General features: G+C 44.8%; 1 protein-coding gene across 7 annotated transcripts in view; it reads left to right on the forward strand.

Annotated features, from left to right (window-relative positions):
* Window positions 1-26,754, forward strand: part of Atp8a2 (ATPase phospholipid transporting 8A2) — a 538,932-nt gene that overhangs the window by 101,246 nt on the left and 410,932 nt on the right. For 6 of the 7 annotated variants that reach the window (XM_050152334.1, XM_050152332.1, XM_050152331.1 and 3 more), the window contains exons 3-10: window positions 17,468-17,567; window positions 18,167-18,265; window positions 19,076-19,121; window positions 19,692-19,732; window positions 21,448-21,521; window positions 22,964-23,033; window positions 24,819-24,946; window positions 26,318-26,429. In XM_050152334.1, the coding sequence (XP_050008291.1) occupies window positions 17,468-17,567; window positions 18,167-18,265; window positions 19,076-19,121; window positions 19,692-19,732; window positions 21,448-21,521; window positions 22,964-23,033; window positions 24,819-24,946; window positions 26,318-26,429 (670 nt within the window). Of the gene's footprint in view, window positions 1-17,467; window positions 17,568-18,166; window positions 18,266-19,075; window positions 19,122-19,691; window positions 19,733-21,447; window positions 21,522-22,963; window positions 23,034-24,818; window positions 24,947-26,317; window positions 26,430-26,754 lie in introns of those variants that run through there. The other variant, XM_050152335.1, reaches the window with a different exon arrangement.

Genomic DNA, 26,754 nt, shown 5'->3' on the forward strand with positions numbered 1-26,754 from the left:
GTATGTGATATGTGTGTGTGTGTGTGTGTGTGTGTGTGTGTGAGATGGGTGTAGATGAATACCTGGTGTATATGTGGTGGCTGGGGTGGAGGTTGCATAGCAGGTTACTTGGGAGGTGGGGCAAGACTGGTTTTGGTTTGCCCTGCTTTGGAGCCTGTTATCCCTAGTGTCAGCACCCATGTTTAGCGGGATGTTGCTGTTCCGATACTTACAGGAACTTCTGTTTTAAAAAGTTGAAGCATAGGCATAGAGACTTATAACATTTTAGTAGTTATTTTCCAGCAGCGACTTGTTAACGCCATCTTCCTATGTATTGTTTGGACACTGTCTGAACCCCCTCCCTTCGGAGTGAGTTTGGCATTGTGATGGTTTCTTTTGTTGCAGAGATGTTCCAAGGTCATGCTGTGTTTGGGTTCTGTAGAGGAACAGAACTGACAGGCTCAATCTATATTTAATCTACACACATCTATATACTTAAAGGGATTTATCTGATGATTTGCATGATATGGTCTGGATAACCCAGCTGTGGCTTCTCACTCCAGAGAGGCTGAGACCCTAGCAGTTGCTCGTTCTGCAAGGCTGGGTGCTAGAGACTGAGAGGATTCCTGGAGAGCATCTGCTTTTCTGGAGAGCTGGTTCTACTCCCCGAATCCTGAAGAAGCTGGTTCTGCTTCTTGGAATGCAGCAACCACAGCAGTGGCAGCAGCAGCAGTAGCAGTGGCGGCGGCAGGGTAGATGAACTTCCCAGCAAGGGTGAGAGAAAGCAGTCAAGAGCACAGCTTCCTTCTTCCATGTCCTGTTAGCTGGGTGTCTACCGGGAGGTGCCACACACATTTAGGTGCGTCTTCCCACTTCGATTAATCCGACCAACAAAATTTCTCACAGCAGCTCCCAGTCTTGCCTTTAATTGAGTCCAAGTGCCATCAAGTTGACAACCAAGATGAGCCATCACAGTCTGAAGTTCCGCCAAGCGGCCTTTCCTCCACTTAGCAGCATGAAGGCTTCGCTTCTAACATTACTGTTCTCTAACAGTCTGAGTCTGGTGTCCCTTCAGATTTTGCTTTACTAGTGGTGACTCCCAGAGCTGACACCCCTGCAAGTCACCGTTGGTGATGGGGGTGACTTTCAGAAACAAAACTGGGCAAACGGTGGAGCAGGAAGCTGATGTGGTGACAGCCTTCCAGTCCTGAAACTCCTTTGTGTCTATTAGAGCCCGTCTCGTCTGCCCCATCTTTGTTCAGGAAAAATCAAAGGATACCATTAGCTCGGAAACGGATTTCGAGAGGTTGGGGGTGGGTAATTGGTTCTGAGAAGCCATAGGATTAACTTTTGGAAGGATGGAGGGCTGAACCTGGTATCCCCTGAGTGTCTCTTAGGGTTAGGAGAGGAGCAGTGTGCAGGAGCTGAAGGGGCTTCTCAGCCTTCCTCCACCACTCTCCAGTTTTGGTGACTTTTCTGTGTAGCTGAGGCTGGCTTTGAACTCTGAGTCCTCTTGCCTCTACCTTCCAAAAGCTGGGATTTCAGGTGTGTGCTTCTATATCTGGCCACCTGGTCTGTTTTTGTATAATATTGTGTGTGTGTGTGTGTGTGTGTGTGTGTGTGTGTGCCACAGACATCTTGTCACAGATCCATGCAGAGTGACCCTTGCTTTGAGCTGCACAGCCCAAGCTCAGGGTTTCCCTCTGGAGCTAAGTCCTTTGCACACAGGGCCCAATCCTGTCTGTCTTTGCCTGAGCACTTCATCCACTAGAACCTCACACACATTTGCACTCAGATCATCACTCCCAACAGACAACATGCCCGGTGTCCCCCCTGTGGCGTCACTAAGAGGGTCCATGGCCCTGCTGTTTATTTCTTTGGAAGTGGCAGCCTGGTGGAGGGAATGAGAGTGTGTGTGCTCAACAGCCCCACAAGGGCAGTCTTACAAGGAATGGTTTGAATAACTGCGAAGAGGAGACAGAAGGGTAAGCAAAAACCAAGAGCCTCCATTCTGTAGAAGAGGAGAAAACTGGTATGCTGGACTCAGCCCCATCTGCCCCATCCCCATCACGACCTTCACAACCTCATCCATCCCCTCTCACCGATTCTGGCTTATTTTGAACCTAAATTGTTTGTATGTTTGTTTGTTTGTTTTGAGACAGGGTTTCCCTGTGTAACAGCCTCGGCTGTCCTGGAACTAGCTCTGTAGATCAGGCTGGCCTCAAACTCAACAGAGATCAGTCTGTCTCTGCCTCCCGAGTGCTGGGATTAAAGGCGTGCGCCACCACCTCCTGGCATTTTTGGAACCCCAAATTTAAGACGTCCTGGAGGCAGAAATTGTTTTTGCTGTTTGTTTGTGTTAAACTCTGGACAGGAACAGCTGTAGTTATAGACACTTGGAAAAGCAGGTGGCAACACAATCTCAATGGGTCTCAACTTCTTCACTAGAGAAATGAGGAGTGTGGAACCAGGGGACTTTTGAACCTGAGATCATGGATACAAAAACATTTTGTCCACATGGTGACAGAATGCTCAGAGAAAGCCCAGGATGCTCAGTTTCAGGAAATGCCTCATCAGTAAACTGGGAGGGCATATGACTTATGATTGACAGATAAAGTGATATCCATCAACCTGCCCTCCAAATTCTGCATTGAAAAGATAAACAAAACAAGGGGTTTTAAAACTTCTACACAGAGGGAGCATTTCTTCTCGGAGCCAGACACCAGTAGAACTGAGCACTGTATGAAAATATGAACTGAGCACTTTTATATTCATGGATTGTGTGTGTGTGTGTGTGTGTGTGTGTGTGTGATTGAATCTGTAACAACCTCACTGGGACTGGGAAAGTGTAACTCTCAGTATAGTTGTCCCTTGCTATTCATGGCAGACTGGTACCAGGACGCACTCAGATGCCAAAACCTGAGGAGGCTCAAGGTCCAAGAATAAAATGGCTGAGTATGCACACAGAACCTATGCACATCCTGCAGCAACTTCTGTCCCCTCTCAGTGAGGTGACAACACACTGTATTGTCCAAGTAAGAGTAAGAATGTCTCTATATGTTCAGTACATGTACATTTCCCAAAATATATCTTATTATTTATTTTATTTGTAATTATGTGTGGGGCTCTACATATTAGTGCACATACCCTTGCACTGGAAGAGGGTGTCAGAGCTCCTGGAGCTGGAATTTCTGGTGCTTGGGAGCTGCCCTGTGTGGGTGCTGTGAACTGAGCTCTGGCTCTCTCTGACAGCAGCAAGCCCCCTAACCTAAGTTTCTAGCCACCCCCTTGTTTATTTGTTTGCATCCGAGGTTCCGGAAGGATGGACACCCAGGATTGATGTTAGAACCTGTTGGTGTGAGCTTTTGTTTTGGTCTCCTGTACTGAGGCCTCCCTCGAGCTTTGTTTAAGTTTGGTTAGCCTGGTGTGGAAAAGGTAGAGCTAAAGGGATCATAGGGTAAGTCCTGACCCTGTCCCGGGTGGGCTCTGGATCCCACAGGTAATTGGTGACATCTGGCAGGTGCATGTTCCCCATGTGAGGTTGGGCTGCGGTGCACAATAAATGACAGACGTGTGTTAGTCTCATGTTCTGAGAATACTTTGCAGTCTGAGACAGGCTGTGCGTATCATCCAGAGAATACCGTGTGTCTAAAGCGATGGGAGGGAACTGTCTTTCTGTAAGGTGTGTGGGCTCTACAGCTTCATGTCCTTGTAAACGGAACTGAATCTAGAGGAACTGAGTACAGGAGCTGCATTTTAGGATGACTTAACACCTCTGTAGAATGGTTAGTTTTAGGGCTGATTTTTGCCTGATGAGCTATCTTGACTACTTAGGGAAATTAGAAGTTTGAGAAGCTGGATAAAAATTGAATTATCTCTACCAAATTTGAGTAGATAAAACCCTTTCAGGTGTGAGAGTGAAGTAATTTTTTGTAGAATATAAATTATGACTATTCCTCAAATGGGAGGAATTGTCGGACTCTTAAGTCAGTTAAGCCATTATCTGTAACTGAGACTGTTGCTTTTTCCTGGTCTTCTTTGCCTCATGAAAATAGCAATGAAGTCTCTATCCTTTGACACTTGGCTATCACAGTTGTTGGCTGGTCCATCCACTCATATGGACACTCACTCTGAACACAGGTTGATGGTTGGGTGCCTTGCTCTGTGTTAGGTCCCAAAGTCAGAAGGGGAATTGTGTTGTTGCCCAGTGGCAGAGTGCTTGCCCAGCGTGAGTAAAGCCCCGAGTTCCATCCCCAGCACAATGAGAAATAACCACAGGTAAAGTTTGGGGTCTCCATGTGGAGAGGTGAGCAGAGCTTACCCCATGCTGTCTTCAGGAGAGAGGCATTGCTGATCAGGCCACACGTCTAAGTGTTCTGTTTGGTCTCTTGCCTGCCTTGTAGGTGGTTGACTGCCATTATTAGCATTTGAAATTTTACCTCTAACGGCCCCATCCTGGAGAGAGATCGGAAAGCTGGGTGCTGTTCAGTGATTTCCTGCTGCACAGTGAGTGTCCGTCTCTGGTTACCACAGAGTCTCCGGTGATGAGACTGATTCAGTTTCCAGGAAGTGCTCTTTGTTGCGTGGATGGTGAAAACCTGACAGGCTTCCCTTTCTGGTTGTGAGACAGGCTGAGTGTGTGCCGTAGCTTGGTTAATTTCCTACCTTAGCTGACCTCAGAGGATGCCGGGACACAGGGATCTGGGTGCAAGGTAAAGAGTAATTGTCTCATCTGAAAAGGTTTTGAAGTAAAAATTCGGAGCAAGGCAGGAAGCTCAGTGTTAGGATACTTTCTTGGTGTGTGCAAGGCCCTGGGTTCTGTCCTGTCCCCAATCTCTCTCTCTCTTTCCCTCCCTCCCTCCCTCCCCCCCCCCCTCCCCCCCCCCCCCCCCCCCCCCCCCCCTCTCTCTCTGTCTCTCTCTCTCTCATCAGCGGTTTAAATATAGAGTAAGATCTAACCTTTCTGAGACCCACTACATCCCAGATATAAGGGCTGTATTTTCTGTTAACTTACTTGATAATTTTTTTATTATCAGATACGGAAACCAAGACCTGCAATGGCTGAATAACCCATCTAGTGTCTCATAGCAAATCCAGAAGTCTGGTCTGTGGCAACCATGATCTGCCAGCAGAAAGATACTGAGACCCGAATGCTGAGAAACTCACATACAGGGTCCTCCTCCAAATCAGTGCATAGAGGGAATGACCTAAGAGAAGGCAGATTGAGACATTTCATGCTTGATCGTAAGCTTGGGCTTTGGGATGCCAGGAGATAGGTGGTGTGTGTGATGCTGTGGCTCACGGCTGACCCTGGTCCTGGGTCAAGAATCCAGCATACAGCATGTTCTCCAACACTAGCTGTTATTGGGTCCTAGAGTGGTTTTGAATATGGCACTGGAAAACAGCTGGAAATGAATTGGGAGATGGTGGTGATGGGAACTTCCAAGTAGCCAGAGTAGCCTTGGAAGTGATGAATTATGGGAAAAATGGCTGAGTATCTCCAGAAATCTTTAGGCATCCAGCCTTATTGTGTTACGATATCATTAAAAAAATGGCTTTACTTTCAAATATTGAGGTCCATTACTTTCAGTGAACATCTGGTCATGTTTCTGTTACCTAAAGAGAACTAGATTTCAACAAAGTGGTTCTTAGTTCAGGTTAGACAGACATAAGTTGAAGAATGCCTGTCTTACCTTCCTGTAGGGTGATGTATGGAGAAAAATGTTAGGAAAATGTCAAGCTGACATAGCACCCGCAGTCAAAGAGCTGTGATGTGTGTCGGGGACATTCAGAGAGTGTGAGCAGTGCAGTGTATGCATCTGTGAGTGCATGCATGCGTGTGTGCATGTGTGCATGCATGTGCGTATGCATGTGTATGTGTGTGGTGCATATGTACATGTCTGCATTGCCCATGGAGCCCAGAAGGAGGCAAGGATCACCCGGAGTTATAGATGGTTGTTAGCTGACTGATGTGGGTGCTGGGAACTGAACTCGGGTTCTCTGAAAGAGGAGCAAACACTCTAAACTTCTGAGCCATCTCTCCATCCAGCCCCATTTCTGTTCCTATCCTAAATGTTTTAACATTTTCTAATTCAGTTAGACTCACTTGAGAAGAGATGACAAATATTTTTTTTTGTTTCTTTTTCTGTCTACGCAGCACATACAAAGGTCCCTGTCCACCTTGGCACTTAACACTGACTCCCTCTGCGGATGCATTGGGGACTATTCTATAAATAAAGCAGGGAGTCCATATCCAGGAGACATGTTGTCTTGGGAAGGCGTTGTAACAGGGACTCCTGAGCAATTGTGTTCCAAGTGTGTCTCGTGAAGAACACTCAAAACTAGACATGGCTGTGGGGTTGGATCAGGGCCTACAGCACGTGAGCTGAGGAAGCTTGAGGACGTCCCCACGCCCAGAGAGAAGTGTGCCGTCCTCTGCTTTCCATCCTGTGGGGCTACAGCCAGGAATCAATCGAGGACCTGCTTATAGCTCAGGCTGTTGCGATGCGGTAGAGAAGTCTGGGACATTGTCACTCATGCCAGCACTGGGTCTCCTGACCCTACAGAGTCAGGGAGTGAAAGTAACTCGCTGTGTTAGTGGAGTCACAGGAGTCTCTTGTCTAGGGAGGTAATTCAGTTTCTGGTGAAGAACTTCTTTTGTTCTAGCAGCGCGTTTGTGCCTTTGTCTAATTTGTGTGTCTTCATTGTTTGCTTTCCAGAAACATTTTGGAGTCGTTATTGTCACTGACTTTCAGTAAACAAAGATTTTCCCATTTGAGTCATAGAATCTGTTTTGCCTTGGAAAAGTGAGCAAACTGTTGGGCAAATGCTATGGATTTATCTTAGATTAATGAGGTTTTCATTAGTAGTAATTGGAATCATTAATCTTTGTGTAGAAAGTTATAGAAAAACTTCAGGTGCGTGTTACCAAAATGGTGACTTGGCAGTGTTAGGAGCCCTGACTTCTGAGACTCTGCTCTAGCACAAAGCATGTGGTGTATGGCTTTAAGGGGCCGTCCAGAGAAGCTCAGGGTGGAGACACTCTTGGCTAGTCATGATGTCCAACCCCATATTTTGTTTCATGATTAAAAACTGACACTAACCATAGACAGACAATTGGAGAACATACAGCACACACATTTATGGAATAAAGAATTTTAATGCGTATTTTATTAATTCCTTGAGGATTTTACACCTTGTACTTTGATCATCTGTATATGTCCTCATCTCTTCTCAGATCCACCCCATCCTACCCTCCCAAATTTGAGTCTTTTTTTTTAAAAAATTCATCCAGTACAGTTAGTGTTTCCCATGGACTCTTGCGTGCAGGGCTGTCCACTGGAGCATGTTAGATCTGCCAGGGATCACACACTTATCGAAAACCAACTTTCTCTTTACTGGTAGCTATCAAATGTCAGTAACTTCTTAGCTTGGGGTAGGGCTTTCCTTCCTCTGCTGGGATTTTTTTTTTTTGGCTTAATTTTTCAAAAGTCTTGTGCTTGCTTTCATGACCTCTGTGAATTCACACATGCAGCCACCCTGCTGTGTTTGGAAACACCGTTCCCTCGCTGTCACCTGCCACCTCTGTTTTGCCTCCTCGACTGCAATGATTGCTGAGCTTTGGACAGAAGAGAGTAGGTTATAGATGCCCCATTAGGGATGAGTACTCCACTGTCTCTTGTTTTATGCACCTTGACCAATTGTGAGTCTCTGTATTAATTTCTATCTGCTGAGTAAGACATTCTCTGCTAAGGCTTGAGAGCTGCATTAGTCTATGGGTATAGTGATAAACCAGTAGGTGTCAGTTTAATTCAATGTTCCTTTAGTAGAGCAACAGTAGTAGATGGTCCCCTAGGGCCTCTAACCCACCTGGCCCTAGGTTCCAGGTCTCGTAACTGTGCCAGCTATGGGTTCCCCTGAAAAAGTTGGATCCACTTGTAAAGTGGTTGAGTACTTCCACGACAGCTGTGCCATTGATGCTTGAGTGGGTGTGTCTTGTCAGGCTGGTCGTCGTCATGGCTTAGAGGATTTGCAGCCAGATAAGACTGATGATTGCTTTTCTCAGCAGTAGGAAAAACAGCCAGCAGGGATGAAGTTCAAGAGCTCACCAACCGGTACCTGTAGGAATAGGGGTCTCAGACGGCGAGTGGGAGGACTGGAGATTGAGGAATAAAGAGACAAAAAGCAAACGGCTGTGACCTCGGATAAGGTGGTCTTGAGTAATCTGAGAATGTATTGTAGGGAAATGTGTTACAGCTGTAGTGTTACAGAGATATCCTGACTTATGGGCAAGCCAAGTAGGACAGCTCTGGAGGCTGGAGCCGCAATAGGACAGCTCGGCCCTGGAGAACAGGTGTCCTGACTATTGGGAAGTCAGGCTACCTGAACTGGGGTACAGTGGAGGATGTTCTTGATGAGGCTCCCTAGGGAGTGTCTCAGCAAGGTTTTTCAGCTCAATCCCCTAAGGGACGTCCCAGACCGGTTCTTCTAGTCTGTGCTGGCAAATGAAAGTCATCATCCAAGAATCTTTTGAGAAAGAGATTTATTTGGGAAGGAGGAGTCCAGGAGAGTGGCTGCCCCTCATGGCAGCCTTTAACTGAAGGGGCAGAAGGGGCAGAGAGGCTTATATAGGGCTGCTTCTCCTCCTCCTCCTGCTTCCCCCCCCCCCCCCCCCCCCCCCCCCCCCCCCCTCTCTCTCTCTCTCTCTCTCTCTCTCTCTCTCTCTCTCTCCCTCCCTCCCTCCCTCCCTCCCTCTCTCTCTCTCCCCCAAGACCAGGTTTCTCTGTAGCTTTGGAGCCTGTCCTGGAAACTAGCTCTTGTAGACCAGGCTGGCCTTGAACTCACAGAGATCTGCCTGCCTCTGCTTCCTGAGTGCTGGGATTAAAGACTTGTGCCACCACCGCCTGGTTTTATATAGGGCTTTTTAGGGGCAGAGTTTTCCCAGGGAAAAGGGGGATTGGTTAGTTTTCTCCTGCTCAGGGATTGGTCAGTTTAGTTGGTCAGGAGCAGAGATGGCTCTGCCTTCATTTTTCTTTCACTGGTCCTTTTTAGCTTTTTGACTCTAATCTTAGGACTAGGGCATATTTCTTTTACTGATTGTGATTCTAGGGACAAAGTGTGTTTATTTGACACTAGTTTCAGAGTCAGGGCATGACTCTGGTCCTGGGCTCAGTGATAAAGGTGTTTCTTTCCTGGCTTAGGTCTCAAATTCAGGGGGTGTTTCTTTCACTGACTCTGGTTTCAGAGCCAGGGTGCTCAGTGATTTGTTGGTTTCCTGCTCCAGTTGTCCCTTTTACCCTACATTTATGCCTAATGAGTTTGTTAAGAAGTATAGCATCATACATATTGTTTCTGGGGCATAGGGGAATGGCCAAGGTCAACAGAGTTAAATCAGACAATGCTGATGAAGAGATGAGATATCTCAGACACAGTTACCTGAGGACTGATAACGGCGGCCCAAAGGAAGAGCTGGCTCCCCAGAAACCACAGCCTTGACTCTTGAAGCTCTGGCTCCATCCCCAAACAGGCATGGCCAAGTCTTAGCCTAGATAATGGCATAGAGTTGAAGTTTACTTCGTCTGTTCATCAGGACCTTAGAGAAGGTCTGAGGTCAATCTCTCTCTCCATAGCTGACACCTGAAATCTTGCTCTGGCCTCCATACACAGGTGCATGCATGCAAATGCACACACACACACACATATACACACACACAGATAGAGAGGGTGAAATGAGTAAAATGTATGAGGAAATGATACTGGAGGAAAACCATATGCCCTAGACTTATGAAGACATGTTTGACTTTAAGAATGATCAAGAAACAACTATGTAACTTGATACATTACTGACATGAAACTCAGCACTGTAAAGAAAACTACTGACAGCTATTGCTTGCAGGCTATTGTATAAGAATGTATAGTAAATGCTCCCATTCACTACAGTTAGACGTGACACAGCTGGGGTGTTGCTCATGGGGATCACCCTTTGTCTGCCATGCTCAGATCCCGAGTCCCCAGCATCACAGGACAGAGACACAAAATAGCAGTCGAGTTTCTCCTGTGTAAAGTATGACGTTCAAAATATTTGGGGATGTTCTCTACTGCATATTATAATCAAATATCTGTGATTCTCTGGGAACAGAAACGTATTAGTTAGAACTTAGGAAAGTGACTTGCTACTTTTAAGACGCCACATTCCCTTTGGAGTCATTAATCCTCCTTCGGGTAATCTGTTTTATGGAATTATGCTCACAAAAATACATGAACATATGAGTGCAAGTATTTATTGTGTAAAATGAATTCTAATTGGTCTTAATAATTAAAAACTCGGAGTCAGATATTAGGGGGCAAAAGCTAAAGGATCAGAGAAGTAGAGCAGCCAGCCACTAGAGAGTTCTTACCTCTGCCAATGCTCAGACCAAAGGGGCGATTCTGTCCTCAGACTGCATTCTCAGACTACACTGCTCCTCAGACTGCGTTAAGCTCCTGTCTCCTCCCATCTTGTATTCCCCTTTCTGCCCAGCCATATCACTCCTGTCTCCACCTCTCTAGTGCTGGGATTAAAGACGTGTGATCCCAAGTGTTTGGGTCACCTTTGTGTGAACTCTGTTTCTCTTTTAGACTGGATAATTTTGTGTAGCCCAGAGTGACCTTGAACTAACAGAAATCTGTCTGTCCCCTGGGTACTGGGATTAAAAATGTATGCCACCACTACCTGGCCTCTAGTGGCTTAACTTTGCACTCTGATCTTCAGGCAAGCTTTATTTGTTAAAACACAAATGAAACATGACTACATATTGTGATGTATAATAAAGCCATGTTCATGATAGAATCATGGTAAATTATAGAATATTTATGTAATCATTATAAAGAAGAACTTGCAAGGGTATTTATAATATTGTGAGGAAATCTCTTATGAGTACTTGCATTGTGCTGTGAGCTGTTCATGATCACACCCACTTCTGTATGTGCAATTGCATCCAGGACCCACAAAATCAGAATACAGTTCTGGGTTTGTACATTATAGTATGTCAAATGAATAGAAGGTTCATTCAAGGTCAATAGAATGTTGTAGGAATGGCTAGCTTGTTGTTTTTGCACAAAGTATCCATCAGTGGATGTATAAGAATAAAGCATATGTATAAGAATAAAGCATATAGAGACATTCAAGTAGTGAAGTGGTTCTCAACTTCCTAATGCTGCAACCCTTTACTAGAGTTCCTCACGTTGGTGACCCCAACCATAAAATTATTTCATTGCCACTTCATAGCTGTAAGTTTACTACTGTTATAAATTGTAATTTAAACACCTGGTATTCTGGATATCTGATATGTGAACTCTATGAAAGGGTCATTTGAGCCTAATGTGGTCATGACCCACAGGTTGAGAACATCTGAAGTAGCGCCGTAAGCATCCTGTCTAGGAGGTGGAATTGCTGAGCCACACTGCAGTGTGGTGTTGAACCACGTGCTGCTGTAGCGCTGGCCAGCAGAGGGCACTGTGCTGTTGGTCTGTCTGCAGAGTCCACTTAGGCTACTAGGCACAGAGAGGCGCTAAAGAGGATGTTTGATGTGGCCGTCTTAGAGATAGCCACATAAGAAAAGAAGCTACTTCTGCAGACCGTCTGTCTGCCTGGCCCCCTCGCTATCTCATTTACGCCATGTTGACATGGGTGAGTTGATACACAGTGTACATTTTGCCTTGACCTGAATGGGGAAAAGCTTGCTGGAGTAGATGACCCCTTGGGCTGTTGGCTCAGAAAAGGAGGATGTGGTTTGATGAAAAGAAAGAAGAAAAATGTCACGGGAATTTGGCAGAGGATGAAAGGAACCAGAAAATGTCTCGTAAGGACTAGTACTTCCACTTCAGGAGAAGGCTAAACTCTCTCTCTCTCTCTCTCTCTCTCTCTCTCTCTCTCTCTCTCTCTCTCTATGTGTGTGTGTGTGTGTGTGTGTGTGTATAATGAGGGGAGAAGGGGTGAAAGGGTAGGGGAGCAGGGAAGGGAGCCTGGAGCTGAAGTCCAACCAGCTCACCTCCAAGAAGGATGACGAGAAAGTTTATCCAAATGTGTATTAGAGCGCTAATGCCGGCCAGGCCCTTGTGGAACTGGCCAGGATTCTCCCCCCACTTCCATCCATGAGCCTGGGGCTCCTCCATGGCTGCTGGCCAGAGGAAGTGGTTGTTGGTGCTGATGGGAAGATATGGATGGGAAGAGCTGCCAGACCATTCTGTGGTGGAAGCAGCAGAACAACAAGCTGGTCTTTAGCCCGACATCATCTTCTAATAACAGCCGCTGAGGTGTGGTCACTCTGAAATTACTCCAAGAACAACTGTTCCTTCCTAATTCTATCTGGAGACTCTTTAATTTTTCACAGATGATATAAAATTAGTATGAAAAAAAGCATATGCAGGTGGTTAAAAGTTCAAGTGGTTGGACTTATCATGGAAGTCAACTTATAATCTTCATTTGGAATACCCTTCTAGAAGCAACCACTTTGGACTCTGTCTTGATTTTTTTTTGTTGGTTTCTATCGCACTTCAAAATTAGAATCAGACATGTAGTTTTCCTTCATGTGTGTGCACATATTTGAATGTGTGCGCATTACGATCATTGTGCTGAGGATGGGACCCAAAGCCTTACATGTGCTGAGAAAGTATTTTGCCTCTGAGCCACACTGTCCTTCCCTGTAAGTTTTTAAAAATTAAGTTTAGAAATTGTCTTCGTGGAATTCTTTAACAAATGAAGATCCAACTTACCGACCTTAGGGCTAAATGGTGAAGTGGTGGGTCGTGGTTCCTTCTTTTTTAGTATAACTCGTTTTCCCATCCTCACCTTTTAGCTTCAACAATTTTTGCATATTAATATCTCTATATATTTATACTATCCATCCTCTCTATATTTGTATTTTATTTTATTTTTGCAGTGCTAGGCATGGAACCTGGTCCTTGACACGCCAGGGGAGCCCTCTAGCACTGTTTCACGCTGGCTCTTCTCTGCATTTTGGAAGTAATCCTGTCAAGTGGTCTGTTTGTCTACACCAGCAAGCTCCTCACTAGACAGATTGGTCACTGTAGAGCGATGTTCTAAAGTGGTTACTGCAAGACTTTCCTGGGTTATATCCCCAGGTTTTGGCTGAAATGTATGTTTTCTTTCTTTTAAAAAAAAGTATTGGGATTCTTCAGTTTATAGGTAGTGTGCAATGATCCAGTAAGTCAGTAATTGCTATCCAGTTCTGTTGATGCCCCTGGTACAGTATGGAGCTTCCTAAGAGCGTGAAATGTGTAGAATACAGTGCAGTCTGGCTGGGTTATAAAAACCTGACGTGTTTCTCTAGCTGTCTGTGTTACTAGCAAGAAGCCCAATGTCTAATTGTTTTTTTCTCTTTGCAAATATGTTTTTTATAGCTTTGTGTCTTTAGGAAACATGTGTTATAGTACAATTATAAACTTTTGCAGCAGGCTAGCACGCTTGTAATATCTTACCCTGACTCATGTGTAACTAAATCCCTCCTTCCTCCACTCTGCCCTATAAATGGCTTATGGCAAATTTGCTGCTCGGGGAAAAGTTTCTGCTTCTGTAGGGTACTTCGACAAATCCTTTTAAGCAAACTTAGTTATCCAATCAAAATGTATGTCACCCTAGACTTCTATGGGGGAAAAAGAGGGCGTAGAAAAGCTGTTTAACTGAACTTGGGGCCCAGTTTTGGAACCAATGTCCCTGGCCCTGTTGCGTACACACAACATGCCACGTCCTGGCTTTCAACTCTGTTGGCTCATGGTCATTTCCAGCAACTCTGTCCTCTCCCTGCCCCCTCTCCATACATTACCTTCCATGCTCATGTCTACCTGTTTGATTTTGGGATCTGCTGAGTTTAACCAGGGCAATTTGGACACAACTAAAGGCAACGATTCCCTTCCAGAATCTATCAATAGCCGGCACTTCGGTGGTAAACCTTAGGGCACTATGAGCCCCTCCTTCTTCTGTGACTGATTGTTTCCAGGGCTAGCCCTATGTGAACCCAGTGGGAGAGAGCATAGTTATTGTGAGCTAATGATTACCATGGTTGTGTGAGTCTAGAGCAGTGGTTCTCAGCCTTCCTAATGATGAGACCATTTAATACAGTTCCTTATGTTGTTGGTGACCCCCAACCATAGAATTATTTTGTTGCTAATTCATAACTGTAATTCTACTACTGCTATGTATCATAATGTAAATATCTGATATGCCACCCGCAAGGGGATTGCAACCCACAGGTTGAGAATCACTGGTCTAGAGAATAGCCTTCCACGGCTCTTAACTCCTATCTTCCAGCTCTTATGCGCTTCCTGCCTCCTCTTCTGCAGTGCTCCCTGGGCCTTAGAGGGGGTGGTGAAAACGACTCCTTTAGGGATGAGCTCACAGCTTTCACTTATTCTCAGAATCTTGGGCAGCCACGAGTCTGCATTCATCGCTGTTCACTGTCAGAGAGGCTTCTCTCTTAAAGGATGGGGGCAACTTTTGTCTATGAGAATACGCATAGGTATGAGAATTCAGACCGCATACTTTGGCTTTATGCCCAAACCTGTGTGTATGTGGGAGACTAACAGGGGTCCTTCAGTTAGAACTGAGCACTTCAATAGAACCTGTTACTCTTCATCACCATAAAATGAATAAATAATAAATGAATTAAGAATAAATAAACTCATAGAAAGACATGCATAAGTTCTTAGGACATTTAATATTGTCTTCTTTTTTCCCTTCAAATCTTGGTAGTCTACAACCCCTTAGTGACTTCCCCTCCTCCTCCTTTCCTTGCCCTCCCCTCCCTTTCTCCTTTCCCCATTTGTCTCTTCCTTCCCTGGCAATTTTTGACCTGTTGACTTACTATGCAGCTTAACTTGGCCATGAACTCATGATCTTTGGCCTTGGCCTCCCTAGTGCTAGGCTTATGGGAGCGCGTTTTCATGCTTGTCAGGTTAGGTAGCAGCTTGGTTCGGTTGTCCTAGGGATCAAACCCAGGCCTTGAGCATGTTAGGAGAGTGCGTTCCACTGGGTTTCACCTCCACTCTGCAAAACAAGCATCCTCAAGAGGAGACGGGATGGTGTCTTCCAGAAAGCTGGGAGGATGTGGGGCTCCCAGAACACGGCCCTAAAACACCAGTCTGTACATCAAGTCAGCATCTTGTGCGGACTTCAGCTTGGCCTTCTACTCTCTCAGTGGCTATTAAATGACACCTTTACTATTGAGCAGATAGATGTGTGTTCTGCATGTCTACAAGAGAAGAGGTGGTATGGCTGCCTTCAAGGTTCTTGTGGATTTACTATTCACGGTTGGGAGATGCCTGCTAAGCCGGTTCAACAGGCAGGTTTCTGGAGGCTTCTTAGGGGGAACTCATGCTTTGAGCTGCTGTGAAACTCATAGTTATCAGTCCCAGCCTCTCTTGTTCTGGGGAGCTAGTGCAGCCAGCAGCTCTTCATGTGCACGGTCAGCATTATAGATGGTCTTTCTCCTGCCACATGGCTGCTAAAGCCCCTGCCACTCTGTTCCCCTCACGTTGTAAAATCTCACAATGTGAACTACCCTGCCTCCTTGGGAGCTTCTCTAAAACCCCACTCCTGCAGCCATTGTCCCTGGACCAACAGCACTGGCCTCCCGTGAAAGCTGGATTTGGTGTCTTCAGAGGGACCTAGAATATCATCTCTGTACACTGGAGAGACAAGTGTGTACTGAGTTATTTATTTATATAACTTTATAAATAATCATATCCAGTGTCACACAGTGATTCTTTCCTAGAGGAATGGGTTGCTGGCCTTGCTCATTCTGCCTCAGGAGAAAACCTCTGGCTCTTTTTTCCTGTATCCAGCAATATTTCCTGTTTTTATTGGTGTGAGCAGCACTCCTGTCCTTCCCAGCTCTCCACCTTCGTGGTGTGGGCTCCTGAAGCATACTCAGAACTCTGCTGAAGTGGAAGGTGTTCAACCTCGAAAGAGTTATTTGCTAGATGCGTATGTGTGTGTGTGTGTGCTGGTGTGTGCATGTCTGTGCACTGTGTGCATTTGTCACACAGATGGAATTCTAGGTTCTAATGTATAATCAGGTGCTTTCTATAGTTTTACCTTACTGGTGTGAGCTTTTGTGCTTTTTAAACTGATAATTACTTTCAACTACCAGTTCTTTTTTTTTTTTTCTTTTCTTCCCTCTGGGAATCTTGAAAGTAAGAACGTGTTGTAGTTCTGAATTGTCAGCCTGGCTTTTGCTCTGTTGCTCTGGCCTCAGTTGCTGTCAGGGCCTACCGCAGCCCACATCATCCTGTATATGCTGTCTCTTGGGTTTTGGCCCCTCTGCTTTGGTTCTTCTGGTATGTGCATTTGGAACCTGCTATACCTTGCATGACTATACTCAACAATAGGCTTAGAACCTTCAGTCCCAGCACTTGAGAGGTGGAGGCAGGAGAATCAGGAGTTCAAGGTCACCTTAGCTACAAAGTGAATTTGAGAGTACCCTCGCCAACATGAGACCTTGTTTCAACAGCCAACACATAAAAATAAACAATACATAAAAATAACCAAATAAAGGAAATAGTAGGCTTAGGGTCGTGCTTTCAGAGAGCAGGCCTGAAGTCACTCTGGCTCTCTGTTTATCTTTGGTTCAGTTTATTTCCTTGTTCATTGACTGCTGTGTCCTATGATGGGGAACAAACATAGGTAAAGTGCACATTTTCCCTGTTCCAGTAACCTCTTCTGGGGCACAGAGACATAGTGTCATCCCTCAGTGTCCAGTCAGGATTCATTCCAGACCCCCTGAGATATGAAAATCTATGGCTGTTAGTCCTTTCTATAAATGCAATTGCTTGTGCATAGAACCCACACACTTCCTCCCATGCTTTTGCATTACATCGAGAGGACGATCAGATTGTATCTCATTGCAATACAAATGCCATGGCAATCATCATTATAGTGTGCCTATTAGAGAATTAGAATGGAAAAGCCTGTATTGTTCAGTAGAGATACAGTTTCCTTCCAATCTATGAATGCAGAGGACTGATGTATGAATCAAAGCAGAGGCAACATGATCTGAGAATAACCACTGTGGGTTTGAAGGCAGAAGGGCGCTGTAGAATCTGACCAAATTTAATGGAAGCTAATGATGTAACTGGGATGAGATGAGAGAAAGATCACTCATTAGAAGGCTACAGGGTGAAGGGAGAGGGTGGCCAGGTGAATCCAAAGTCTGAGCAAAGGACGGGGAATGGAAGCTCTTCAGATATGGGTGAATCCGCAGTATGTCATGTGCACAGGGCTTCACTGAACTGCTTTTTCATACATGTTACTCTTAGCATGTAGCTCCCAGATGGGGGTAAATGGCCTGATCACCACATGGGAAAGTTGAATGTGTGCATCAGAGTTTGAACTGAAATCATCTGGGAAGCTTCTCTGATCAGCTGTGCCCTCCTACCCAGGACATGCTGTTTGGGGTCGCTTTGTTTAGTGGTCTTTGCTTTGTTCTTTCAGTACGGCCAAGTACAGCGTGTTGACGTTTCTACCTCGATTCTTGTATGAGCAGATTAGGAGAGCTGCTAATGCCTTCTTCCTCTTCATTGCCTTATTACAGGTAATTTTTTAAGTGCTTAAAATTTGCAAATTCAATTACATGTAAAGTGAGATTTCGCAGGAGAGAATGCCTTGAGAAGAGTCGTTACTACAAGAGGAGGGGGAACCCGTTCTCATGGGTCATGCTTTTTATGTTCACTTTATCTTTTTTTTATTAATACACATTTATTATATTAGATACTATATCCCATTGTGATATTGTAAACATATGTACCATACATGTATTTTGACCATGAAGGTCATACTTTTAACCCATTTTCTAAACACGTAAACTACATAATTAGTTTTGAATTAGCAGGCCTTTTGTCGTATAACAGAAATGGCCTAGACTAGTGAGAGGGAGGGTTGAGCTCCATGTTTTCCTGGTGTGGGACAATTGTCTATATTCTGTCAATTATGTTTTAAATGAACACTGATTGGCCAGTAGTCAGGCAGGAAGTATAGGCGGGACAACCAGACAGGAAGTAGAGGCAGGTCAATGAGAAAAGGAGAATTCTGGGGACTTAATGACTGCAGGAACCAGGCAGGACAGAAACCTCAGACAACCTTTTCTTTGTGGAGACATCCATGTACCACATTCTCTATTGTGTTCTCTTCCAGCAAATTCCAGACGTATCGCCGACCGGACGATACACCACCCTGGTGCCATTGATTATCATTTTAACAATTGCAGGCATCAAAGAGATTGTAGAAGACTTTGTAAGTTTTCGACTCTGCATACTAAAACATGGTGTTATGACATTTGTGGTGTATGTGACTGGGTGATATTACAGGAAACGGCTACGGCTTAAGCAGCTGCTAGTGGAGCGGTAGTGTTTGCTGGGGAGGAAGGTACACTCCAAAAATCCCAAACGCCTGTGCAGAGGCTCTGAGGCACTTCTATGTCCTGGGTCATTTGGTTAGAACCTTGCTGGTGTCTATCGCTGTTAGTCCTTGTATCTTACTTTAGAGTCATGTATTCAGGTATCAAATGAAACCTTTAGTTAGCACTCTCTCTACAGGCAGCATTATGCTTGTTGTGCCTGAAGTAATTCCCCAAGACTCTTCCTCCTAATACCTCCCTCACACCTCATTGGCTACTACCATGTTGCCATTATCTCTTTCTGTCTCTGTTTTGCATACACACACCCATACACACACTTGACTCCCCCCCCCCACCACATACATATTTCATGGAATACATAGTAAATTAACTTGAGAGTGAAACCTGCTCTTTGTTTTTATAATACCGAGTCATTGTTTCAGGCTGTCCACAAATAACTGTGAGGAATTTGAAACTTTGAAAGGCTTGTAAATGAGTAGAACCAAAAGCCACTTAAGCTCCAAATCGCCACATCTAGATCTAGTCAGTGCCGACAGATGGCGAACCACCCAGCTGAACTCTACAGCATTGGCTTTGTAGGGTTCTTGGCCCCTATCACCCCCCCCCCCCGATTTTACTGCTTTCCATTTCAATTATTCATTTGGAACATTTGGATGTAAGAACCTTTGCTTCTTTTCCTGTGACAGAAACGACATAAGGCAGACAGCGCCGTTAACAAGAAGAAAACAATAGGTAAGCTGCCAGCTCATTGCTCTTCTCAGTGTTGATTGAACGATCAGTCCCGGGCTGAAGTAACGCTTGGTCATGGCTATTGACATTGAGATTACGTCAGAAACATTATCTATAAAATCTTTAAAAAAAAATGGGAGCGTGCTAAAATTAGATGTTCGTCTTTATATCGATGGGATTTGTATACTCTGGAAGACAGGATTTCAGTTTCTGTCCCTACAAGTTTCACAGCTTCCCCACCATGGTTTGTTACTTGCTTTCCTCATTATTTTGCTTTTTGTATCACTTCAGTATTTTGTTGCTATTGTTGCTCCTATTGGAATTATGTAACACCAGGCCTTTCTATTCCTGGCTAAGCATAAATTTGGTTTGCTTACATGCACACAGAAGCTTGTAAGGGACACATATGGAGGCCCATGTTGGCATGGTTGGTTATCTACCATTCTACCAAGGATGTGATTTGATAGGATTGATAAATGCAAGCTTCCCAGGAGCCTTTTGGGTTTGTAGAAAGCTGGCATTTTATTTTGAGTCTCGACAATGTTAACCAGTTCCTTGTTTCTTCTCTTACAGTGTTAAGAAATGGTATGTGGCAAACCATCGTGTGGAAAGAGGTAAGAACCAAGTTTAAAGATAATGCCAGAAAGTGTTGATTTGGAGACTTGTCGCAAATTGCCGACATTGATGGCAATATAAAATTTGCTCTAAGGCCCAGGTCATGACCACTTTGTAAGAGTTTTCTCGTGTAGTCTGCTTTCCCGTGAGAACTGACATGCGCCTCCTCCTTTCCGGCCTCTTCTATAAGGATGTAATAATGTTCAAGCTACGACCATCGTTATTCTCCGAGGAGAGTTCCAGAACTTCATAGCTCTTCTAGTTTGAAAATCCCACGTGAGAAACACCCCACCCTGCCTCCTGTCTCCTCTTCAGCTAAATTCAAATGTTTAGAGCTGTTGTCTTTTAACTTCCGAGAGTTTCACTTCAGATGTGTTTGGTGGAAAGATCTCTGAATGTGAGCAGGTTTCCAGGCAGGGTGTGGAGCCAGTTGCTGCTTTTGTCCTTAAGAGTGGTAGCAAGGTGGTTTTCCTTCCTGCTGATGGCAGCGGGAGGGTTCCGTTCATGGAGGAAAGACGTTGTTAGTTGTCAGCTGAAATCAACTATGCTATCTTGGTGTTTTGTATGTGAAAAGGCAGCTATTCATCTAACTATCTTAGCTGGGTTTTGTTGGTGGACACACAGTATTGATTTTGGAGATGCTGTTCATCATTCTGACATTCAAAACTGATGGTTTTGTTTGTTTGTTTGTTTTTTTTAAGAGAAAACAATGTTTTAGAAGGGCAACTTCAAGTATTGTTTCTTGCTCCCTCCTTCCTTTCTTTCTCTTTCTTCCCTCCCTTCTTCCCTTCTTTCTCTTCTTCTTTCCCTCCCTCCCTTCCTTCCTTCCTTCCTTCCTTCCTTCCTTCCTTCCTTCCTTCCTTCCTTCCTCTCTCTTTCTTCCATCCTTTTCAGGAAACTTCACTGCAAAATTGCTAGGCCTGGAAGGTTGGCTCAGTGATTGAGTGAGAACAACCTACATCTACCTGTAACTCCATTTCCAGGGACTCTGACACCTCTTCTCCACAGGCACCTACACTTAGGTGCATATATATGCGTGTATAGACACAGAGACAGAAAGACACACACACAGAAGCTATTATTAAAACCAAAAAATGCAGTGTGTTCATTTCTCAGTGTCTGTAGGGACTAGTTCCAGGTCGATGACAACCGATGTCAAAGAGTATAAATGTTCAAGCCCTTTATATAAAGTAGAGAAACACTGCACAGAACGTTCATATGATGTTCTCCCATGAATGTAAAACCTCTAGATTACAGAAAATCCAATGTAATGGAAACACCATGGAAACATTTCTGTGGTGTGCAGCTTAGGGGACAATGCCAGGGAAATAGTCAGCATGCAGGCAGCTTCTGCTTTCGTTTGTTAATGTCGACGCTTATCTTTTACTCCTTTTTTTTTTTTTTTTTTTTGAGACAAAGTTTTGCTGTGCAACTCAGGCTGGCCTCAAATCTACAAGCGCTGGGACCCTTGGTGCACACCACCACTCCAGGGCAGATGTGCTTGGCTTGGCAAATATTTTGCGTTTCTAGTTGGCTGAACTCACAGATGTGGAGCTTGTGGGTAGGGAGGCCAGCTGTGGCGCAGTAGAAGCATCTGCCCTGTGTTCTTGGCTGGTGTGGCTTAGTTACAGACTAACTTTCTTCTTCACGTTTCTAACCGCCCTTATCACATGTGTGCTCTCTTTTCTTCCCTGTCTTCGGCCCTGGTCTCTAGGTGGCAGTGGGAGACATCGTGAAGGTCCTCAATGGGCAATATCTTCCAGCAGACATGGTCCTCTTCTCCTCCAGGTCAGCTGTGCCGGTGGGCACAGGTTTCGAAACGAACGTTAAGGACAATAAAGTACTAAATGAACTGCAGAAATCTGAATTCATCTGTTCTCTTCTAGCCCATGAGTCCCCTCCCACAAGCCTGACCTCCTTTATGAGCTGAGCATCATCCCTAATGAACTATAGTTTTGGATTTGGGGAGTGTTTTGGATTTCAGATGTTGAGATTTGAGATGTTCAGTTGTTATGCAGTCTATGCAAACATTTGCAAACCTGAAGCAGTGGAAGTCAGGAGTATATCTAGCCTCAAGCATTTGGCTAAGTTAGGGATCCTCAGCTTGGAGCTTTGTCAACTGCCTTCCCTGTTGTGAGCCTTGGCTGGTGCTTTTTGGTTTGGCTTAGTTTTGTCCCCTCTTCATCTCATTAGGTTTTTAGAACCCCTTTGCTGGTATTCACGGCTTTAGCTCCCAGCCACTCTAGGGTAGTCCTCACTGGTCAAGACACTGGTTAAAGGGACTGAGTATTCTGTGGCCCTGGGAGGCAGCGTGGCTTGAGACCTCAGCCCTTTCTTGGTCAATCCAGCCAGCTGTCTGTCTTCTAGCTCTCAGCGTTGCCTGGGAACAACTGTTCTGAGAACCTGAGGCATTTTTTCAGCATAGACACAACCCGCAGGAGGCCCTGCTCTTCACTCTTGCCCCAAACAGTTGCTGATCTCTGGGTAGTGTTGTGCTAGAAACAGTCATCGCCACACAGGGATGGGCGGAGCTGGGTACCACCACCCTTGGCCTTCTTGGCTCTATATATGGAACACACACTGCAAAGTGAGAAAGCTGAATCCAGGGTCACCAAGAATTTCTGTTCTTGAGTTCAAGGTTATAGGATGCATTGTTAAGACTCTAACCCCGCTATTTATACACCACTGGGAAGTGCAGGTGTTTAAGCAGTTTGCATTTTCTTGGAATTCAGCCATGTTTCTTGTGTAGGATTTGTCTTGCATTGGAAAACAAGGGATAAAGAGTTTAAAGATAGGACCCAAACCAATGGAGGGAGAAAGAGCCATAAGCAAGGGGTGCGACTCATTGGCCTTATTCAATAGTGACGAGAAAACTATTAGAATATAAGTCAGTTGGCAGTTTGGCCAGGAAACTTGTCTGTGACCTCAGGTTAGCTGGCTCACCATAGATGGTTTGTGGCATCAACAGCAGCTTTGGGGTGTTCCTTGTATCTGCGTGAGTGTTCTCTGTGAGTAGCCTGATCAATGGCTTTTAACCCCTGGTACCTTTCATATTAGTACATGGAAAAACCCAGGCACAGAGAGTTTAAATACCATTCTAAAGTCATATGACCCCCAAAAGTAGCGTCAGGAGGTTTAAACTCAGCCCCCGTATTCCACATCAGAGGTTTCATGAGCTGGGGCTTTGTGGAGAGGATTGTACTAACCTTGGCTTTTCCCCTTCCTCATAGTGAGCCTCAGGGGATGTGCTATGTTGAAACTGCTAACCTGGATGGAGAAACGAACCTTAAAATACGACAGGTAAAGTTACTTTGTGACTCACGTTGTTACAGGAGGTGAGGCTGCAAATATATGATACAAATATCCCCCACGCACTCTGTGGAGAAAACGTTGTTCGGCTGTGAACAACATTACACGGTAAACCCTCGTGGGAGCTCTCGAGGAGTCTGTGCCTCGGATTAGGAGGGACGGAAACTCAGAAAAGTGAGGCTCTTCAGCTCAGTGGGTCATGACGCACTTAAATCTTCCGAAGCTCCGCCCACTCCGTTCAGGTTAGGGGCGTCTTCATCCTCCTTTCGAACCCTTAACTCTTCCTACCACTCTTCTTGTAAGCTGCTGGGACTCGCCTGTGAAAGTGTTTCACTACCGTCTCTACCATCCCTCCCCGGCAAACCCTATAAACCACTGAAAACAAAGGGTTCAAGTCTTTGTGTTCATTTTAAGGACACTCGGGTTACTGGCCAGGCTCCCAGGGATCTGCATATCTGAAAAGCTACAAAGTATCTGAAAGATGTTTAAAAACATTTCGATGTCACAGTCGGGAGGCTGGTAGGGGTGTCCAGGCCAGACCTGGGCTCTGTGACAGAAAAGGGTGCTGAAAAATACAGAGTAACACGCAAGGGAAGTTTAGCTGCAGATTCTCTAGTGGTGGAAGAGCTCCGGATGGGCCACCACCTGTACAGTGCCCTTGGTCGAGTTAACCCTGCTTGGGCTGCGAAACCATTGTTCCAAAGCCAGAAGAGGAAGTTGCTGGAAGGAAAAGACATCCCAGGAGAAACGGAAAGAACCAAGCCTTCTGGCACAGGGAGGAATAGGGGGAGGAGAAAAACATGGTCAAATATACCAAATGAAAAACTTTTTTTTTTCAGGAAAAAAAAAAGGACCTTATGTCACAGAAATAAATGCAGCACAAAATAGATAAAATGAAAAATATTCTTACCACATGTTGTATTGAAATATAAAAAAGTCTTTCGTGAATAAAAATACTAAGCATTTAAGTGAATTTTGTGAATAAAAAGTACTAAGTACTTAAGACCCCTGAGGGTTTTTTTATGTTTTTTTTTCTGCTTCTAAAACTGAATTTAATAATTCTGTCCTTGTATTTTTCTTTTTTATATGGTATAAATTTTATTCTGGTTGAAGAAGCATTGATGAAGTTTGTCAAACTATTTTGATAGGAAATTTCAGACTAAAGTGCTGAAAATTTTAAGTGTAGCAAGCAGTGTATGCTATAGAATATTATATATTATAGAATATTAAAGGACCCTCTGACTGTCTGAGCAGCAGTGGTATATACTATAGAATATTATATATTATAGACTATTAAAGGACCCTCTGAGTATCTGAGCAGCGGTGGTATATACTATAGAATATTATATATTATAGACTATTAAAGGACCCTCTGAGTATCTGAGCAGCGGTGGTATATACTATAGAATATTATATATTATAGAATATTAAAGGACCCTCTGTCTGAGCAGCAGTGGTATATACTATAGAATATTATATATTATAGAATATTAAAGGACCCTCTGTCTGAGCAGCAGTGCAGGGCGGTGGTAGCACTGCTCCCTGTCCTATGTTTCAGTACCTAGACTATTATTTAAATATGGAGGTTTCTAGCAGGGGTCGGGGCTTCCTCTTCTGCACCATTGAAATCGTGGCATCTTTGTGTCTGACTGTGTGCAGCTTTGGGGCGGGGGCAGATGGCTCATTATGTCCCTGTGACCGGCAGACCGTCATGCTGTCTCTTAAACACGGTTGGCACCGTTTGATCTTCTCTGTGGGCTTGTCGCTCCATTTCAGGGTCTGAGCCACACGGCCGACATGCAGACCAGGGAGGTGCTGATGAAGCTGACGGGAAGGATAGAGTGTGAAGGGCCCAATCGCCACCTCTACGACTTCACCGGCAACTTGCACTTGGATGGGAAGAGGTCCGAATCGCCTTCTCTTAACTATTTTTCTCTCTCCTCTCCCCGCTCCTTCTTTTTAATGTGGTCAAGAATTCCTGGAGCTTTGAAGAATCCTAGTTTCATAGTGTTTGGAAATAGTGAGATTTCTTCATGCTTAGCTCACTTCTGAGAGACTGACACACTATTTAGATCCATTTAAAACTTCCCATGCATCGAAGGACAGAAGAGATTTTTTAAAAAGAAGCAAGCCAAAGACCTCACGCGGGGTTCATAGACAGGGGCTCATTTTTTCTTGCTTGTGACTGCTGAGGCCAAGCAGTTCAAGTTGCCTTAAATGATGCAGGGGATGTGTACTCAGCTTACGACAGATGCATAGAGACAGATGCACAGTTTCTTGTTAGCTTTCCTCTAAAAGCGTTGTTTCTATCTTATTAATTTATTGTGCGGTGCTGTGCATTGCAGCTGGGCCTGGCACATGCTAGAGCAACACTTCATCGAGCCTCACGACAGCTCTGCTTGGCTTTAGAAAGCTGAGTGAAACGGGGCTGTGAGTACGGCACAGGCACAGGCAGTGAGATGCCTGTTCTGCATGACTCCCAGTCTGCATCCAAGTGACCCTAGTGCTGGGGAAGTGCAGACTGGCTGATGCCTGAAGCCCATTGGTTAGCTAGCTGGATCAGTGAGAGTGAGAGGCTCTGTCTTGAAATCAAGGTGGAAAGATGAGTGATGTTGACCTCTGGCTTCCACATGTGTGTACGCACATGAACACGTAGACATCACACACACACACACAAGTTGAATGATTTACTGTCTGAGGTTATGTTTCGTTGTGATGTTGACATGTAGTCTGCTTGCTGATACTCCATAGTCCACTGTCTGAGCTCTTCCCCATACTTCGAATAGATTCTTAGCTGGGGGGGGGGATTGGGGGTGGACAGGAATCTACGGGTGCTCAATGCGATAAGCAAGGGTAAGGCTGCTTCTCGGTTGACATTTCCCGTCCAGCCATCCAGCATCTTCCCTTCTGTAGAGCATCCCTCAGATGCTCGTCTGCTCACTACAACATTTACCGCTGTTTTTTTCTTTCATAATCTATAAAGTAAATTGAATTTCAGAAATGAGTAAACTCATGGCTTTTAGCATTCCCTTTTTCAGTATCCATAACAGGATTATGAGACATAATCTTCTCTGATATTTTATGGGAAAAAAGTTCAATTCTATTCTACAGCAAAGAATGGATGAAGCAGGCATTTGGGGGTGGAACAACTGATTAAACAAAGAATAAATTCACAGCTTTGACTTTGGTTTATTGTAGGCTTATGTAAAGGAAAATACATAATTATTGGACAGATTATCAAAAAGTACAAATGTTTTTCTTATTTTTTTTTTCAGCTCTGTTGCCCTCGGGCCCGACCAGATCTTACTAAGAGGCACCCAGCTCAGGAACACTCAGTGGGTCTTTGGCGTTGTGGTATATACCGGCCACGATAGCAAACTCATGCAGGTAAAATGTTTCTGTGGAAAGCTCTGCCATCTTTGCTTGCCTTATTGTTTGGTTCGCCCTTATTCTCTGCTCTCTTTGAGGGTGGAGAATAAAGGCAAGTATGAGGCTGGAATTCATCCAAGAACGTAAACTCTGGGGAGAGTGACAGTTTCATCTCCTTATGCGATTCCTTCTGACCCTTGGTCATCGCATTCTTGGCCACAGTCTCTCTGGAAAGAAGTGGTCTTTGTTGTCTGGGTTCAAGCGGGACAGCTGACTCTAACTCTGCCTTCTGGGTGTAAGGAGGGCTTAGCAACCCTTCGAGAACTGCTCCATTTGTCCTCTG

This window comes from Alexandromys fortis, unplaced genomic scaffold (assembly GCF_014885135.2).
Source record: "Alexandromys fortis isolate MF-2015 unplaced genomic scaffold, M_Fortis_MF-2015_v1.1 scaffold_75, whole genome shotgun sequence".
Classification (NCBI taxonomy): Eukaryota; Metazoa; Chordata; class Mammalia; order Rodentia; family Cricetidae; genus Alexandromys; species Alexandromys fortis.